Here is an 18625-nt window from a genome sequence, read left to right as displayed (position 1 = left end):
GGGAACCAGTAAGGCACCTGCACCTCTGAACTGATCATGGAGAACCTTTGTCTCCCCTCTAAGAGTCCTTAAAACCCTTAAAGAGTCCTGAGTCCTCTAACACCACTGTCCTCAGAAGTCTGGAATTCCTTACTTTAGTGTCTTCCAGTAATTTATTTAGAAAAACAAAGAAATGTATTTAATTGCTACTCCAAATGTCTGTAGGTGACTGTACAGAATCATATATAGTAAATATTTCTGTTGCTAAGATTACCAGATGTCAGGGAAACAAAAGAAAATGGAAGAAATCACTACCTTTCAAAAGCTGTCATATTGTTTCCACATACACTCCTATTATACAACTTGAGGAAATCCAGAATAAGGTAACTTAACAATTGTTTCTTTCTTATTTAATTTACATGTTGATGTAATAGTTTTAAGATTGTAGATCCACTTGATTAATCTGAAAATGAAGTTATTTGTTAGGCAAGTTATCCACTAATGTGCCTGGCTACTATAGAGAAAGAAGTGGAACATTCTAACACTTGTTTTGCCTATGGTCACAGAGACTTTGCAGAGCTGACAGCTGAAAAATGACAGTGATCCAGTTCTGCCACAATGTCATTTATTTCAATGGTGCTAAGCCTGCTTCATGACATTCCTGGTAATGAATCTAACAAGGAAGTAAGTACAGTACCAAAGCCTTATTCTAACAGTCATTTTTTACCAAAATCACACGTTAGCCAGCCCTTTAATCTATTTTCCCTTAGAAGCTGGGTTTCTTTTTTTTCCCCTTTCTTCCTATCCTTTTTTAATCCTGTTACTGGAATCTATATATCTCTACTATCTTCATGGGTTTTTTCTCAGAAGTCCTTCATTACAGCAGGAGACAGTGATAATCACTAGGCGCCCTTTTTGAGCAGCTGGAATTCCCCCTCGTTCAATTATCAGTGGGATCTGACCCTGCCTAGCTTGTAAGGCCACTCAGATATGGGAACTTGAAGACAGGAGCATGCTATGGCCACGAGACAAAGATATAACTAGAGGTAGTGGGCAAATTCTACTCTATTCTCAATTCTATTCTAATCCAACAGGATTGTGTCTTCTTTTTCTGAAATGATAACCATAAGAAAATAATGTTTTCCCTTTTAGTAATAGTATTTGAAAGTAGTAGAAAAGGACTGTGTGTACAGGTACTTTCGTGTAGTAAAAAATATGGAGCATTAAATAATTGCAATAATTATTCCTTCAAAATCAGCCATTTTATTCCTACAAACCAGTCTGTTTGAGTATTCACTGTCTTCCTTTCTACCGCAGGGTGGTTAATTAATAAACCTTTAGATAATTGAGATTTCTGACTGCCAATTCCACAGGGGTTATTACTTAAATACATGCAAGCCGCATTTCCATTTAGAGCAACTTTCTGGTTTTTTCTCCTATAAGTGCAGTCAATGCAAATTTTCTTCATTTAAACATTAGACATTAATACTGCGGTGGTGATCACCTACTACACATCATGCCTTGCAATCTATTCCTTATTACCAATAACCTATGCAGAGCCAGGAGCTGAAACATATGCTGTTTCTGCAGAATTGCTTAAGCCCATGAATTTAAAGAAGCAGATGTCTCTGGTGTCTTTCAAACAAACATTTTTCCCTTTAAAAAAATTATTATTAAAAAAAAATAATAATAATTTTGATGTCAGAGTTTTCTTTTTCAGTGAGGGTGTTTCCTATATTATACAAATCTTTTATCATTGGAATTTACTTACAAAAACCCCTCTCTGTATATCTTCAGTCATAAACAATTTGGGAGACTTGAAACAGAAGCCAAATATAATAAAAAAATATTAATGGTGTGAGAAAAAAGAAAGCTTTGAAAATTATAGAAACATAAAAGTACACATGGAGGCACCTTTTCCTCATTTAAAAGTGGGATATGGAAGTAAAGACACAAGCCAGTGAAAGCAAACTTGGCAAAGAGAGGGAACAAGCCTATCTGAAAACTCCAGACCCTTAACAAAGAACCACAGGAGTCCTTTGTGCACACATAGTTGGGCCAGCAACTAAAATATCATGTATCTCCAAGGGTATAGTTTACGGGTTGTCAACATCAGTTCCCAGTTTATGGATTTCCAGCATCAGCTTCCACACACACTGCACTATTTAAGTGCCAAAGAACAGCTAATATAAGAGTGGCAAACAATTCCAGTCACCACAATATTTTAATCCATGACCTCAGCACTATCTGTGAAGATAATAATAAAGGCCAATTTGAAAAGCACGGGGTTTTTTTCAGATACAGAGGCCTACACATGGCTGAGAGCTGTCAGTGTCTCCACAAGAGCAACTAAAATGACAAGTAATGGTAATAATCCCCAGTGGGCCTTAATGGCCTTTGGTGGGTCTTCACCAGGCACGTGGACAGCCTGCTTGTATGAATGGCCCCTCCCAACACCGAATGGAAAACTCTGCTGATTTTCACCACAAAGAATACTGTGTGAAGGCCCAGTTTCCAGGCAGCCTTGAAGGAGACAGAGAGGAACAAGAGGACAGCTTACTTCCGCCTTTGCCGCTCTTCTCCATGCGGTACTGGTAGATGTGCAGCGTGAAGAGCATGTGGGAGTTGCGGTGATCCTCCTCAGCGCAGTCCCGCTGGCTGCTGCGGCGGGAGGCGATGGCAGCGTCCAGGAAGAAGGCGGCCTTCTCTGCCGTAGGGGCACGGAGCTCGCTCTGATTCTGAAGCTGCAGTTAACATCAGGGAGAAATGGCTGAGAAATTCCCACACAGGTAAAAACTTCCTGCAATCAACATATGGTGTGGATACACTGGCTTCTAATGGGACCAAAAAGGAGGAGGTGCCCAGTGGAATGAGACCCTCCTGACACTGGCAGTGGCAGCAGCATGCCCTCCAGGAACCCTCATGGCTAGAAGTGGGGGAAAAAATTGTGGAAGACACATCAATCCCAAACTCAATAGCTGGTGGAAAACAGCAGCAGAAGGGCTATGTTACCCTTCAGAAAGTGTTAGAAGGAAGCAGTCCACAGATAAATCTCAAAAATAACAGGACTGAAGCTTGTGTCCTGCCCCATGGCATATGAAGAGCGGCCCAGAAGAGAAGCCTTTTCCTTGCCTCCTCATACCACAAGCTTATTACACACCTGCTTACAAGCCAGGGCAATCCATCAAATGGAACAAGGCAGGTAATGTATAAACATTCATATTTACTGGACCTCAATCCCTGTCACCAGCCTGCTCTTAACTCTCCTAAGTGACAGACAGCATAGGAGGGCAGATATTGTTAACCCCTCCTAATATTAGGAATGAATGCGTGTTTCATGGCACCTAAGAATAGTCTGTCTGTGCAAGGGACATATGACTGTGCAATCTGATGGCATTAGTTTTGGCAGTACACAGAACTGGCCTGCAGCCCATAGGATAGATTTGTCTTGTCTGGCATAAAAACAGAAAGGAGCTCCATGTTCATGGAGTTTGTTCCCCGGCTATATAATAGCTGACAGCTAAGTTCTCCCAAAGACTGCTTCTGTTTTCACTTTGTGACCTTTATCCCTGAGGAGAGGATACAGCTGAGGCTGTGCATAGGATTCAGTGACACTGCTGAAGGCTAAGCTCTCTCAGGAACGAGGGAGTGGGACAGGAAGGAGTTAGCAAGGCCAGCAGAAGGCAGGCCAGTCTGTGGGCTGATTCCGCTAATGTAAGCAACAAGAAAATGTGCATACTTGGAAAGGTCCAGTGACAGACAGTATGACATATGGTGATCACTCATTTGCTATACACCCTGCTGATTCTGCGTATCTGTATGGCTATAATATAATATCCTCCCTCCGTCTGAGGATTTGGAGAACTCAGGTGTACAATACATGACTCCAGAATGTCTTGTAAGCACACATAAAAAGACTTCTTCCCTTGCAATTTAATTCAATCTTTCACACTGCAGAGATACATAAATGTCTCATAGAGCTACCTCTTCTACACTGATCTAAAATAATTCATTTTGTATATAGCTGTACTGTCTGTATCTGTATGAAAATAAGCTGCCATAATGGAATATCTTTTATTATTGCTATTGTGCTAAAATACCTTAGTAAAGAATTAAGCTCTGAGGAGATGCTGATTGTGACACGGTTACGTAACACATGCAACGTACATATGCGAATTCTTAACTGAGCCATCCATCACCCCAACGGGAACTGTGCAGACTCAAGTCTCTCATATATATTAGACTGCACCAGTTACTGGATACAAGAGGGTGAGATCTCTTGTGATACATTAAGTATTTCATGAAATGCTAGTCAGGAGATAAGTGAAAATGAGAACCCTAACTGTTATTTAAAATCAAAACACAACTTTATAGTCCTGAAGCAGAATGCAAAAGAATGGAAAATATAACCTAAGTATGCCTAAAAAGCTTAAACCACAAAGAGATAAGACACAAAATTGATTACTTGCTGTTTAAAATCTCACAGTTCATGACTCGTGTGGATGTGAGTCATGAGCTCTAGATGCTTGGAGCTGGATACAGGATACATGACCCTGTAGGTCTGTTCCCTTCTCCCTCCATTCCCCATTCTGGAATAAGCAGGGCTCTGCAGGTTCTCGAAAGAAGCAGCCTTTGCCTTTCAAGCTGAAAGAATGTTTTCAAGCTCCAGCACCTTCTTTTGCTCCCTCTTCATCTTCTCATACAAAAAGCAGATTTATTCCCTCACAAAAAGCAAAATGAAAGAATAGGTCTCTTTTCCCCTCAAACCATGAGAGGGGGAAAAAAAAGGCTGTTGAGAATTTCTTATAGTTACCCAGAAAACAGATGAACCAGTTACTCATTCCTGCTAAAACTCCAAATCTGAGAAGAGTTTGTGTTTTTCTTGACTTGCCCAGCTCAGGAATTTACTTTTTGGCAGCAATTAATAAGTAGCAATTAATGATCCCTACAACACTGCTAATGCAAATGCTATAAATAATGTAGTTTATAAAAAAATAAACAGCCACATTAATGGCCTAGAGCAATTTTTGCAGTACTGAAAATATTTTAGAGTGTTATTTTTTAAAAGAGAGATTACACTTTTGGTTTTTTGGGGTTTTTTTTAAGAATTAGGTGAATTTTTGTTTTCACTGAATGTTTTCACATTTTATTACAAATACAAGCTCTTATTCAGTATCAGATATACCAGAGGTACAAATATTTAGGCCAGGAGAGCAGATGGCCCTGCAGCTGCAGGTCATAAAGTTCTTCCAAGTTTTAAAGTAAACACTTTCAAGTCTATAAACTTTATGCTCTGGGTAGTTCTTGAATTTGAACCTTCTCAATAGCTCCAGAAAAAAACAAAAAAAGTCGTGTTACTTGTTTATAGTGTAAAATTAATCTTGGATTCACCTGCATGCCACAAATGGGGTCTTCACAAAGGTAGACACCTGGGGACTGGCCATCTTGCAGGCTGCCTGTTGCCACTTCTGACAACAGGTCTCTCAGATTTTCCTCCTTCCCCCACACTTCCACTGCAGAAATCCGGACTGAGAAGCGCGCTCCTGTCTTCTCTTTGCGTTCATTAATCAACTTGAATAGCCACGAGATGGCACAAGGAATTATTCCAAGGTTTTGCATGGAATCATCCTTCCCAATCATGGTGTATGACTTCCCTGTCAGGAATGGGGGGATGAAGAAAATATAACATCATTCCCAGGACCTTGAGAGCCTCCTGCTAAGAGAGAATTATCCTGCACAGTTTCATGAAAACAACTTCGCTACAACAAGGACAGTCAGCAATGGGAAAATATAGGCAAGTTAACAAATAGGACAGGGAAAATGCAGATGGAATCTTGAGCTTTTTTCAAAAATCATTACCTCAGGCATTCCCCTGACATCTCCCATTCCCAAGGCAGGGTGCTGCAGGCCCCCACCTCGCAATGCTGCAGCAAGGTGATTGAATCATGGAGGGAATTGAGTAGAGCAGGAGTGCCATGGACTCTAAAAGCCTCTACTTTCAATACTGTAAGTGCGGTGTTCTTTCAATACCATTTTACTTCAAAGGACTAAATTGTATTTCAAATGCTGGAGTTGAGATTGACATAAACCTGGTCCCAGAATCACACAGATTTTAATTTTTTTTTCATTCAGAAAAAAATCCCCAAAACCAACCAGGTATATGTGATCACTTGGTGAAGAAGTGGATCCACAACAAATAAAATTTCAACTGGGTCAAAAACATCCCCTGGTTAGGTATTTTTTAACTCTGCAACTATAACTCTGGCTTGTCTTTGCTGTAAAAGTTTGGTGATTAAGAATAGACACAGAGTACTATCTTAAACTGCTTTAGATGTCACTACATACAATGTTTTTAGGTAAGTTTTCTAAAGCTCATGAATTTATAAGCCAAATGATAAATGTATACATCCTTCCAGGCAAGTACTTGTGGCTTCTGTACCTTGTTTCATTTCTTATGTTGAATCCATGTGGAAAAAGATCAGTGAAAAGAATAGTTCTATGCAATGTCTGTGTCAAGGTGTGGGTAGGTCCATGGTTTGTGGAATGGTGGTGGTGCAGTTAACAAAGCAACTGCAGAGACTCAACTCGTGCTTCAGCAAAACCCCAGCTAGAATACCTCTCTAAACAACATGTAGCACTCGTGAGAGCCTGAGTTATAACCTGAGTTATCTGGTGGCTCCCTTTTCCATCTCATTTGGCATCTTGTGTTTGGCAGGTCACAGGGGGGTTAAATATCTAAGAGCTCATCCTAGTGTCACTCCTGCCTGAAGGTCCAGAGGGGCCTTCTGGTGTAACTAACACCAGCCTGCTCCATTCATCGTACCAGACCTGCTTTCTCTCCAGGTTTTGTTGCCTGTAATTTGGGATAATCATGGCCTGATATAGCTTGATCTTCTTTACCACCTGTAAAACTGAATTATCCTTCTAAGTTATATGTGTACATGTGTGGATCTTTGAGACAGTAAAGAATGGAGATCATTGCACACATGCAATAAACCCCTCTTCATTCAAGAAGTACTTCATTCACAGTACTGCCAAAGTACAATTAGATAAACATGAACAAAACATGTGGTTACTCTCAAAATCCAGTTATTTCAAAATAATAGTGTGTTAATGATGATGATTTGCCTTTTCATTGCCCTTCCATGAATACCTGAAATGTTATTGAAGCATGTCCAAAGTGTGAACTTTGATCCATCAGTAACATTTAGTTAACCATTAGAATAAGATTTGTTGGAGATACAGTAGGAAGAGGTCAGTAATGAGTGAATTGCCTAATCAGGGAATAGAGTATAAAACAAACTATTTGAGTGCCCAGTCACACTCCATAAGAGTATCATCACAAACATGAAGTACTTTAGTGAATACTCATAGTACGCAGCTTGATCAAAGTGGCATTTGGGCAAACCCCCAGCAACACCAAGCACATTTGGAAAACTGTCAGTCACTGTTGGACCATTCATTAATGACTGAAGACAGTGTAAGACCAAATTGCTATAATATTTAAGGTCTGAAATGAATCAACAATTCAAAGGTGACTTCTGTTCCAAAGAACATGCTGTCCAACATTTACACAATAAGAAAATATATAAATGTGTATAAATATATATATAATGTGTATAAATAATATATAATGAATAAATGTGTAAGCAAGAAGTGAAGATGTAATACAAGATGATGCACAGATACTTTAAGATACATTTAATATACACAGACAAATGAAAGTTTGTTTTCCTTAACCTAACAGACTAGCAATCCTGGGTTAAAAATATTTATATTGCTGCTTGAGTAGGGAAATTTAGCAATACCAACCAAGCTTGGCATGACCAAAGCAGAACACGCAGCCATCTGCCCCATTGACCACAGACTGGATTACCTCAGCCACAGTCCCAGCACATACTTCAGCCTGTCACAGGTATTGGGAGAAAAAAAAAAATAAAAAAACAGGAAAGAAAGAAAGAAAACAAAAGCATTAACAGTAATAAGGAAAATCATTATTTTCACCAGAAAGTGGTAGTAATGTCTTCCCTGCTCCAGATACCATGTTGAAGTGTCAAAAAATCTAACCCTGCTTGTCTCATTCATGTGACCTGTGCTGTTGATGGGAATGGCTTTACTTGTGCAAGCACATGAAGCAGGACTTTTGCTCTGGATCAAGTAAGTTTCATTTGCTGATACATCAACATCCTTTGTGCAGTTAAAAAAATACACATATTGCAAGGGGATGTAGTTGGCTTGTTAGAACTGCCATTACAAAGGATTTAAAAAAAAAATTAAAGTTTTTTTAAAAAAACTTTTTTAAAAAAGGATTTTAAAAGTTTTGATTAAAAAACAATCCAACACTGAGGAATTTTTGCAGGCTCAATTATTTTCCCAATTATGGACTGAGTTCAATTCCACTAGCATGTGAGTAAGGGATGTAAAAGAAACAAACAGCCTCTTTGGAATTAGCTTAGTGACCTCACATTATGAGTCTTCTCAGCTTTCTGCAGCAGTAGACTCCATTCTAAAGACTGTAGCAGTATTTTAAGTACAACACAGAAATTTACCCCAGGCATTCTTGGATTTAAAGTTCAAGCAGGCTGAATGGTCGACAGTGCTCCTGCAGCAATTGCTTAACAGCAAATGAAACTCAATTAGAATTCACAGTTTAGGGCTTGATGAGAAGCACCTTGCATCCGACAACATATCAGGTAAATTCACCCTGGTTCATGGCTACTTCTAGACTATCTCTAAAACAGAAAATAAAATGGGCCAAGAAAGGGACTGTTCACAGGCCAGCTCTTGAACTGCATCCTGGCATTAGTCTGCAAGATGCTAGCTGCTTGGACCAGGACTAGGTGAGGGAGTGACCTAATGATACAATTTTGGGACAGTATTTTAGATGGCCCAGTGTTCTAGCTCTGATTTATGAATACAGAGCCAGCCTTACAAAAGATAAAGAAGATAAAAAAAGATAAGAAACCTGAATACATACTCATAAATAAAGACTTGTGGATTAAAATCCTCATCTTCTTATTGCAAACTGTACAATAGAACACTGTAAAAATAATCCTTAATCCTTTAGTTAATAGAGGACTATATTAAATTATAGTTCTGATCACACCTCTGTAAACACCAAACAATAATATTTTATAATACAAAGTAAGTTGTTAATATTGAGGATTTGCTTATTGGGCACCATTTAACACATTTATTGAATGTATAATTTTAGGAGAAATTATTTACAGTAAAGAATAAAGAAAACACACCTTTATTCAGCTAAAATTTAATAAACCAAATTCATTATTGATGATCAGGCAGACCAAATTCAGCCCTGTTATAAGTCCACTGAAAGTACTACTGCTGCAGCAGAAGTCAATTTGTCTCTGGTGCACGCTGCTCCTTAGATAACTCTTCTGATCATACAGGGCCTACCTGTGATGCATCTTGAGGGAAAACTGCGTCAAATGCAAACATCTTGGGTGGAACCTGGCTGCCCCTTTTCTGGAAAGCATTCTGACCTCCGCAGGCCAATGGGTCGTACAGTGTGATTTGCTTCTTACGGGGGTCAACTTTTAAGAAAGAGCTGGACTCAGACGTGTCTCTGGCAAGCGTGGAAGAAATGCGCACCATGACTTTGACCTGTCAATAAACACACAAAAAGACAAGCACAATTCATTAGTCTGTTGGTTGTTCTGCAGCTGGTATGCTGAATGAATTTTCCAGCTACACTTGACCAAACCATATTTGTTTGTTATAGCTAGTGTCTCACTGGAAGTCAGTGAACATGCAGGAAGTATAAGGCAGAATTTGTCCTAAACTAAGGAGTGAATGAAGCCAGAACTCTCAATCTATTTCAACAAGCAACTTGTGTATTGAGAATTACAATGCACATCATGGTGTTTTAGTGTCGATGCTACTCAAGTACAATGAGGAAGTATTACATCACCTTGTCTTACCCTCAATATAAATTGAAAATTAACTGTACCCTGGTGGCCCAATTAAGAAAGCTGAAAGGTATTCTAGACTTCTAAGCTTTCAGAACTGCTGTGGTTTCTACCAAGCAGCCTGGTCAATAAAAGCCCATAAAAGCCAGATCTATAATTTACACCTTTACAATTCTAATCCAAACACAAAGATGAAATGCAGAATTCTGAGTGCCATCATCAAAGAGTTGTGAAAAGAGTCCCATTTTAATGGTCAGATTTTGAAATTACCATCAAGGGAGTGCATGTAATAAGCGATAAAAGATTTGTTAAAACATGTTAGCTCACAACTCATTAAATAGCTACATAATAAGATGTTATTCCTGAGACAAAAATAAATCTTCATAGATTTAAAGAGGTTATGCTGTATCCTTAGCTGAGTTGGTAAGCAATTTAGATGTAAGTGGAACTGATGACAATCAATCTAGCTTTGGTTTTCCCTATAAATTCACCATCTGCAGGCATGTCAGCTCCTGACTTTGGAGGGCAAACATCACCTCTGCCAATTCTAGTCACACCTGCACACACCTTCTCCTGGAGCAGATTGGCTTTCACACCTACTAGAACTAGACAGAACTTTTATGTTAATACTCCTTAATCACATGTCATTTCTATCAAACCCACCCACATTTGACATGCAAATGACCACAAAGGGTCATGTCAGCATAGGGTGGGAGCACATCTGCTGCTGGAACAGCAGACGCATTCCAGGAGGAGGTTGTAGCCCAAGAAGCTGGGCTACAGTTCCTGTTGGTCTCACTGAGACTAGTGCTCTTTGTATGTAGGTCTCATTTCATGCTGACCCAAGCTCATCTCACATGCAAATAAATCAGCTACTTTGAGAAGTAAAATCTGGGAAGATTAATTTTTGACAGAACTCCTTTGAAGACAACGGAATGAGACCAGAGATTAACTGATATTATTCAGTATTTCTGTGATGTCTTCTCTGTATGTCAGTGACATCTTCTCTGTATGTCAGTGAGTCAAACTGGTAATTTAACTCCAGTATTTTAACCTGGAAAAACAAGTTGTCATTAAATGGTGAAATGGGCACAAATTCTGCCCACACAATTTCAGTTTTACAGAATTATCTGAGGAAAAAAGGAAAAATACTGCTTGGGTAGAAATGTGTTCTCCTCCTGCTCAACTGAGCTGCTTATGAAACCTAACCTCTAACTGTAAAAAGCCACCTCTAATGTCTTGCCAAAGGCATTCTTCTGGACCCAACCCTAAGCTGAGCTGACTTCTACTGAGGACAACAGCAGTCAACACACCCGGTCGGACCACATGAACTGGGCAAGGTCTGCTTATTCCAGCCCTAGGTCTCCTGGAAGATCAGAAGGGAAGCACTGGTCAGGTTAGCAGGAAAGGAAGAGAGTACAACTGTAAATCCATGAGGAGCAAGAAAACAAAGAGCAGTATCAATCTTGTGCTGTTTTCCTATTTTCAACTTCATATGCCTTTGGCTTTCTTTCACTGTGTCCCACATTTCTAAGTAGATACCAATATCACAAGTATTAGACTGATCTGCTGGAAAACAAAATAAATAGTATTCTTCAACTACTTTAAATAAAATACTCACTTGCTTTAGAAAGCTCTTTCCCTGTAAGTTGATGTGTATTTTTGGCTGCTGTGAAACCATGTCCTTCTGATTCTTGATCTTTGTGTGCAAAGGAGAGTTAATTGAATACTCTGGGCTAAGTTTTTTTGGGTTTTGGAGAATGGACAGTGTGTGAAATGTAATCACCTTTCATAGACAGGCAGTCTAAGAATTCTTTCTGACCTCAAGCTGTATGGGCATGCAGTTTTACCAGCAGCTACACTGGCTTTGCTATGGTATAATATCACTGGCATGGGTCTGGATTTAAACCTGTTCACATAAAGTCAGATTAATACCTGGCACTTCTTACTGAAGTAATACTGCAAATCCTCCAAACTTCCAACTGCTATATTGATAGAAGCATCAGGTTCCTCTTTCTCAAGAGTAAAATACCAGCTTAACTGAAATCCTAAAAATTTACTAGCATCAGATAAACTGAATGAACCTCCATTAAAAAAAATAAAAGAAATAAGTGTGCTCAACTCAGAAGCCCCAGAAACTATCAAACAGCATATATTGCTCCTCAACACTGCAAAATATAGACATTTCTCAAGAAAAATACTGCTATTACCATGAACCTTTGTACTTCCTGTGCATTGGGGATTTTTGTTTTGAGACCGAATGGTTCACAGAATCACAGAATCACATGGGTTGGAAAAAACCCCCATAATTCCAAGTCCACCACTAAGCCATGTCCCTAAGTGCCATGTCTACACAGAATCCTAGAATAGTTTACCTTGGAAAAGACCACATTCATATGTGTTAGGGCAGAGGAATATCATATTGATTACATGTGGGTATCCTCTTAGCTGGATCAGTTCTTACTCATCATGAAGATGTCTGTGTGCCTTGGGACACCATATCATAGGTAATTCTGCTCACCTCCTTTTAGATCAGCCTGCGGGAGCTGTCTCCATCTGAATCAGTTGTCTGACCCCTTTGCAGGCAATAGAGAGGAACAAACATTTCTAGCACTTAATTTGCATGTTCTGTTTTTTAACAGATGAACTCCACAAATATCTCTTGCTTTCTCTATAGCACCTCAGGCATCTTAAAAGTTTAGCTGAGATATAGGTGCCTACATTGTAGGCTGCCTAAGGTTATTATTTTTGCTCCAAGCATAATAAAAATGCTCTCTCTGGGCAGCACAGTGCCTGGTCCAAATTCCATAGCACACACACACACAGATCCGTGTGACAGTCTCCAGCAAAAATCACTTGCCAGTAAAAATAAAGCCAGGCACATGAGTGTCATGGACACAGAATACAAGCAGTAAGAAGAGATTATTTGAACTCAGCTGGTAGTTTGTAGGCACTAAAATGTTCTTCCAGGCCAGTTTCACACTAGTGCAACCCTTTCAAATTACTCTTGATTTACATTACATTAATTGAGAAAATTATTAGATCCCATCTGTACAGACTATATGTCCCCTATATGCCACGGGAGCTGTGACTATAACAAAATCCCAATGGGCAAGCAAAATACAGGCAAACTTCAGTCCGGAGAAATACATTCAGAACTACATATGTAACAGTGGCACAATAAACTAGGCAGACTAAAACAGACTTTAAAACATCTAAGCAAGACATATCTTCTAAAAAGACAGGCAAGCTTGTGGTCTGGGAATCAGCCTGCGGTTGGGGATCTAGGATCCCTCTTGATGGCTGTATCCAAATGCAGTATTAATGAGCTTTTGGTGCAGTCTATTTCACACTGTCCACCTGTACAGGAGGCAGAGTCACAGCTTACTTCACTGCCAAGCACACTGAGACATTCAGCCACTGCCTGGCCTCAAAGAACTGGCAGTAGCCATTTTTTCCACACCCCATTATAAAACATTATTGTGCTTGTAACCTAAATCCAAGGATTCAGGCAAAGTGTTTCTCAACAGTGGTTACAACAAGAGTAAATCAGCTAACAGCAGTAGAAATGATGGGAGACCATGACCTCCTGCTCTGTTGTTTCACAGTCCTTCATGCAATTTATAGCTGGGAGTAAGCAGGGGAGGCTCAGAGTCTCTGCTGGTCCCTGAAAATCCACACCACAGGGGAGGTAGCACAAGAATGGGCAAATGTAACTCAGCCAACTATGGGGATAGCACAGGAACTTACTGAACTTAAAAGACTTCAGCTCAATTTAAGGAACAGTCAGGCTGAAGATCACGGTGCTGCTCTGGGGAACTCAGAAATACTGTATGGTTAATTTGAAACTAACTGAAGAGTGAAGTTTAAGAATGCTAATACTTTATGCTTGCAGTTTATACTTAAAAATGTATAAACTGAACTTCTTTAAAAAGAAGAAAGAAGGTTTTCTGCTTCACTTCCTATGTGTCATTACTCCTTCAGTCCATTGCTACAATTTCCCACTAATCTTTTGTAATTGAGTGTCTCAGAGACACCACTTGCGATTAATGGGACCACTCAGTCTGCCAGAAATTCTCGTTTGAATTCCAGGTCTTGGCAGTGCCCAGCCTTAGATGTACCTCTGACTGTTTCTGTGGGGAAACACGAAAACAATCTTCTGAGACATGAGCTTTTGGTAAAACAAACAACCTGGGCCTAATTTTGATCTAATGTTACACCCATGCAAATCCAGCTGAACTCAGCAAGAATTACTCTACCTTAGGAGTGGAGAGAGAGAATAAAATAAAAAAACACTTTGCATCACTGCTGTGCCTTTTATAGGATACTACTTCTTAATTCTGCTCATGCTGGTAGCATTTTTTAATGTGTTTTCTCTTATGAGTTTACAGTATTTATGGACTGGACAACTATTTAATCCAACAACAACCCCATTTACTTCTCTGCATTTCAGTTCCTGCCTTCAAACACATGACTTGTTCTTACATGAGTTCTACAGTCATTGAATTCCACAATACTACTCCAGATGTGAAATGCCACAAATAAAAGCAGAATCAGAGCTGTACTGTTCAGGCTTCTTCAACAGGTTTTTGAGGGAGTTTTTGTATATTTGTCTATGTATTTATTTTACACATATGTGTGTGTATTTCAGTTAAATGCAACGTTTTTTGAAAGCATATACATTTTCTGAATATATATATATTTAATTTTTTTTCATACATTTCTTTCCAAATAGCAATTATTGGTACTGGTGGGTTCCTTCATGGGTACCATTCAGTAGCGTCAAGGAAAGACCTAGAGGAATTGCTGTATTATCACTATGCTTCTGTACTGTAAAAATAAGCATAAAACTTTTAATCAACTCTATGAAAATTTCAGTTGCCTGAAAAATTTTTCTTTCTCCTTTTTTATCTAATGCATCCCTATAAACACATCTATTATTTCTCAAAGAAGGAATTTGCTAATTGCAGGATTTTCCCCAGATAAACTCAATTTGTGACCTGTCGCGGGCCTTTAGTTATGTTCATACTCTGTGGAGAAGGACAAAGGTTCAGCACACTCTGCAAAGTAGAACTGGTGCCAAAGAAAGAAAAAAAAGAAAGCAGAGTCCAGCCACTGACACTGCCATGTCTCCTGTGCCCACAGGGGTCTGTCTGCAGGACCTGCAGCAAAATGAGCAGGGAAAGTGGGAGCCATAAGCTGTGTCAAATCTGTATCACACACAAATAGCTACAAATACAGACTGGAATGAGGCAGGACAAGCAGAGATCGACACTGGGGATATTATAACTTCCTTCTACTCTTGCCTGTAAGATTTCATTTGGGGTTCATTTATCTAATTACTGCAGGGACAAGGCTAGACAGCTGTTGCTTCAGGCACTGCGCTTGCCTTTATGAGCTGCTTTTCTCATCAATCATTTGAGCGGCTTCTGCTGGATGTGTTCTGGGTAGTGGTGGAAGGCAGGAGCTGCAGTGCAGTCACAGGAGAGACAGGCCAGCTAGGACTATTGAGCTGTTTCAGCACTCCATCAATGTAATGGCAATCACTGGCTGCAGGAACAGCCTTATTGGAGGTTAATGAAGAGTAGGTTTTGTAATTTCTCACTGTTACAGTTGTAAATAATGGTGTGAGACATGCATTTTTGTTGTAGCCAGCCACAAAGTACTACAGCACAAGAAATCTAGACCATCCCATATACTTGTGCACATACATGCTTTTGCATGAAGGATATAAAGCTTGAAGCCTTTCCACAGTGTGAAGAGGATATGAAACCACCTGTTAAGTACGTTAAAGAATTTTTCGTACAGATCATGAGACAATTAGTTGATCATGCTAACATAAAATCTAGGAGGTCAAGATAAACAAACTGACCCAGAATGCAACAAATGCAGTATTGTATGAGTGGACATTGCTTTCAAGGAAATATGGTCACATTTAGGAAAAAACACAAACCAATAAACCCAGGTGAATTATGCCAGTGTAACCTGGTCAGAAAGCATGTACAAACAGGCCTTGTTGTCCTCTTTTTCTATTTTCACAGAGGTAACTCTTCTAGGCTTCAGTGCTTTGCTTCAGCACAAATTAGAAAACACATAAGCCTGATCACTCTTGCTGTTGCTGGAAATGGCTGATATTACTGATACTGATGCTTTGGAAAAGCAGTGAAAATAACTGAAAAAGAGATAGCATTAGAATATGCCGGTCTCCTCTTTTTTTTCAACAGTTTCCCTATCTTGTGTAATTCCTAAAATTTTACCAGCTCATCCACCCCATCCTGTACAGCAGTTAAACTAATTTGGACTTCTAGCAATAATGGGAAGTAGTGGCAGCACACTGTACCCAAACAGCAATCACATTATTCAAAAAATTTGCACTTATCATGATAGCACACTTTTTCAGTTGGACAATGCAACTTTAAATTTTACTGAATTTAAATAATTCAGTACAATCTGGTGTGAAGTATACTCAGGTCACAGGGCATGGCTCAGTGGTTTCCTGTACTGTTCGTGGCAACAGCAGCTGTGAGTTTGTCACTATGGTTTGGTACAGTTGAAAGACAAGGCTGAGCACCAAAACTGTCAGAAACCAGCATATACATCAGACCAACCATTCAGCTCTAACATTCCTCCTTCAGCATTTACTAAATCCGAAATTAACAGAGAGCGCTGCAACTTTCTTCTACTCTTAAAAAAATTAAATTAAAAAAACAAAAACAAAAAACCAATCAAAGAAATTAAGATTATCCCATCATGGAAAAAAGTCTCTTCTTAAAGCTCCCCACATGCAGACTGGGCTCCTGGCTTTCCTTTTGCTTCCTTATGATCTCTTTAAGTTAAGTCTGTGTTTCAGAAATGCATAACTGGGCAGCCTGTGTATTGCCTCAAGCAGGAGGATTTTTCCTAGCTTCTGACATTTTCCATATACCTGTACCTATGATGGGACCAACAACAGCCTAACTCAGTTCATGTGCTCAGATTAAATTATTTTTCTTTTTTAATTTTTTTTTTTTGTGGGTTTGGTTTGGGTATTTTTGAGAATATATATAAACATCACTGAGAGTGGCATTTTCATAAGAACTGAACGAGCCAAAACTGCCTTCCACAGTCTCAGCATGAACAACATGGGATCAGCTGGCAAATCTTGCCTTCCCTGCAGTGGAACGGCAGGTATGTAAGCATGCACCCACTGCCTACTGGTACAGTGAGCAGATGCTTACTTAAGGCTCCAGCACACTATTGCAAAAATTTACTCTGCTTTCCCCACTCTGACAAGAATTTATTTCTCTGTGCACAGTACAAGTACAGTTCACTGCCTTGAATTTCAAGATCTCATCTTTCCCGTGGTACCTTTCAAAATCAAGTATATATTTCCATTCACTTCAATGAAGTTTATGAAGTTTATGTTTAGAGTTTCCTCCCTTCCTTTCTTCCTACTTAATACAATTTTTTCAAAAGGCTCCTTAGGCACACAGTATCTATGGTAGTAAATTAAACAAGATAAAAACTGTTACCTGGCACAAAATGGGGAGCTGGCAACTTTCCCTGTAATTTTTGTCTTCTGCTATGGTGAGGCCATATCCAACAGTCTGCAAGATACTCCCTTGCCCACGCTAATTTAAGAACCATGCCCAGAATTGTTTGGGAGAGACAAGTGCCCAACACCATGCCAGGGACCTTGTTAACAATGCAGGAGTATGATGATTGAGTGCCAGTGCGCAGGAATATTTCCTGTTCCTGTTTAATTTATTTTATAGTCTGTACCAGGTTTAGTTCCTTCACAGCAGCTGGTATGGGACTGCGTTCTGGATTTATGATGGAAATGGTGTTGATGACACAGGGATATTTTAGTTTCTGCTGGGCAGAGCTTATACAGAGCCAAGGCCATTACAGCTTCTCATGTCACCCTGCCATCAAGGAGTCTGTGGGTGCACAAGAAATGGGGAGGGGACACAGTCGGGATTGATGACCCGAAGTGCCCGAAAGGATATCCCCCACTGTATGGCAGCTCAGCATATAAAACTGGGGGGAGAAGGAGAAAGAGGGAGATGATCAGACTTATGGCCATTACATGTGAGGGAGCCCTGCTTTCCTGGAGATGGCTGAGCACCTGCCTGTCCATGGAAGTAGTGGATGAATTCCTTATTTTGCTCTGCCTGTGCATGAACCTTTTGCTCTTTCTAGTAAACTGTCTTTATCTCGACGTGTAGATTTTTCCCTTTTACCCTTCTGATTCCCTTGCACATCCCACTGGGAGAGAGTGAGCAAGAGGCTGTGTGGGGCTGAGCTGCCTGCCATCGTTAAGCCACAGAATTGTCCCAGTCACAGATCCTTGCACAGCTTAGCCATGTTTAGCATTCTCTAAGTTAAATACAAGAAACTCCGTCTTGTGCAGGAGTGGCCTCCCAAGCATGTGATGTGCCATATGTTGCTCTGTTCTGTTCCAACCTGGCTTGATATCTACAGATCCTACTGACAGATCAGCCAAACCCATTAAACACATTTGCGGCATCAGCAAGGCAGGCTCTCTAAAGGAACTTCTCTGCTCTCGTGATTGATGACAAGGCTGCTGTCGTTCCTGCTGCCTACATAAGGCTGCCATCAGCCCCCTGGGGAGGAGGGAGACAGCAAGGGTGAGTCACTTGGCTCCTTCTCATAGGCTGTGCTCTTATCCTGCTGCTGTGCAGAAAGACTGAAGTGAACTTTGCTTTGCTTATTTA

The 18625-nt window shown here is 39.9% G+C and overlaps 1 protein-coding gene across 5 annotated transcripts in view; it reads right to left on the bottom strand.

Annotated features, from left to right (window-relative positions):
- Window positions 1-18625, bottom strand: part of KIF26B (kinesin family member 26B) — a 272818-nt gene that overhangs the window by 50438 nt on the left and 203755 nt on the right. For all 5 annotated transcript variants that reach the window (XM_005526873.3, XM_088053418.1, XM_088053420.1 and 2 more), the window contains 4 exons: window positions 9397-9603; window positions 7792-7885; window positions 5371-5633; window positions 2540-2723 (listed from right to left, as the gene is read on the bottom strand). In XM_005526873.3, coding sequence (XP_005526930.2) covers window positions 2540-2723; window positions 5371-5633; window positions 7792-7885; window positions 9397-9603 — 748 coding nt within the window. The remainder of the gene's footprint in view (window positions 1-2539; window positions 2724-5370; window positions 5634-7791; window positions 7886-9396; window positions 9604-18625) is intronic.

Source organism: Pseudopodoces humilis, chromosome 3 (assembly GCF_049639895.1).
Source record: "Pseudopodoces humilis isolate 2021_Gansu_Grassland_sample_001 chromosome 3, ASM4963989v1, whole genome shotgun sequence".
Lineage (NCBI taxonomy): Eukaryota > Metazoa > Chordata > Aves > Passeriformes > Paridae > Pseudopodoces > Pseudopodoces humilis.
The sequence above is the reverse complement of the archived record's forward strand: the minus strand, read 5'-3'. Positions and strand labels throughout refer to the sequence as shown.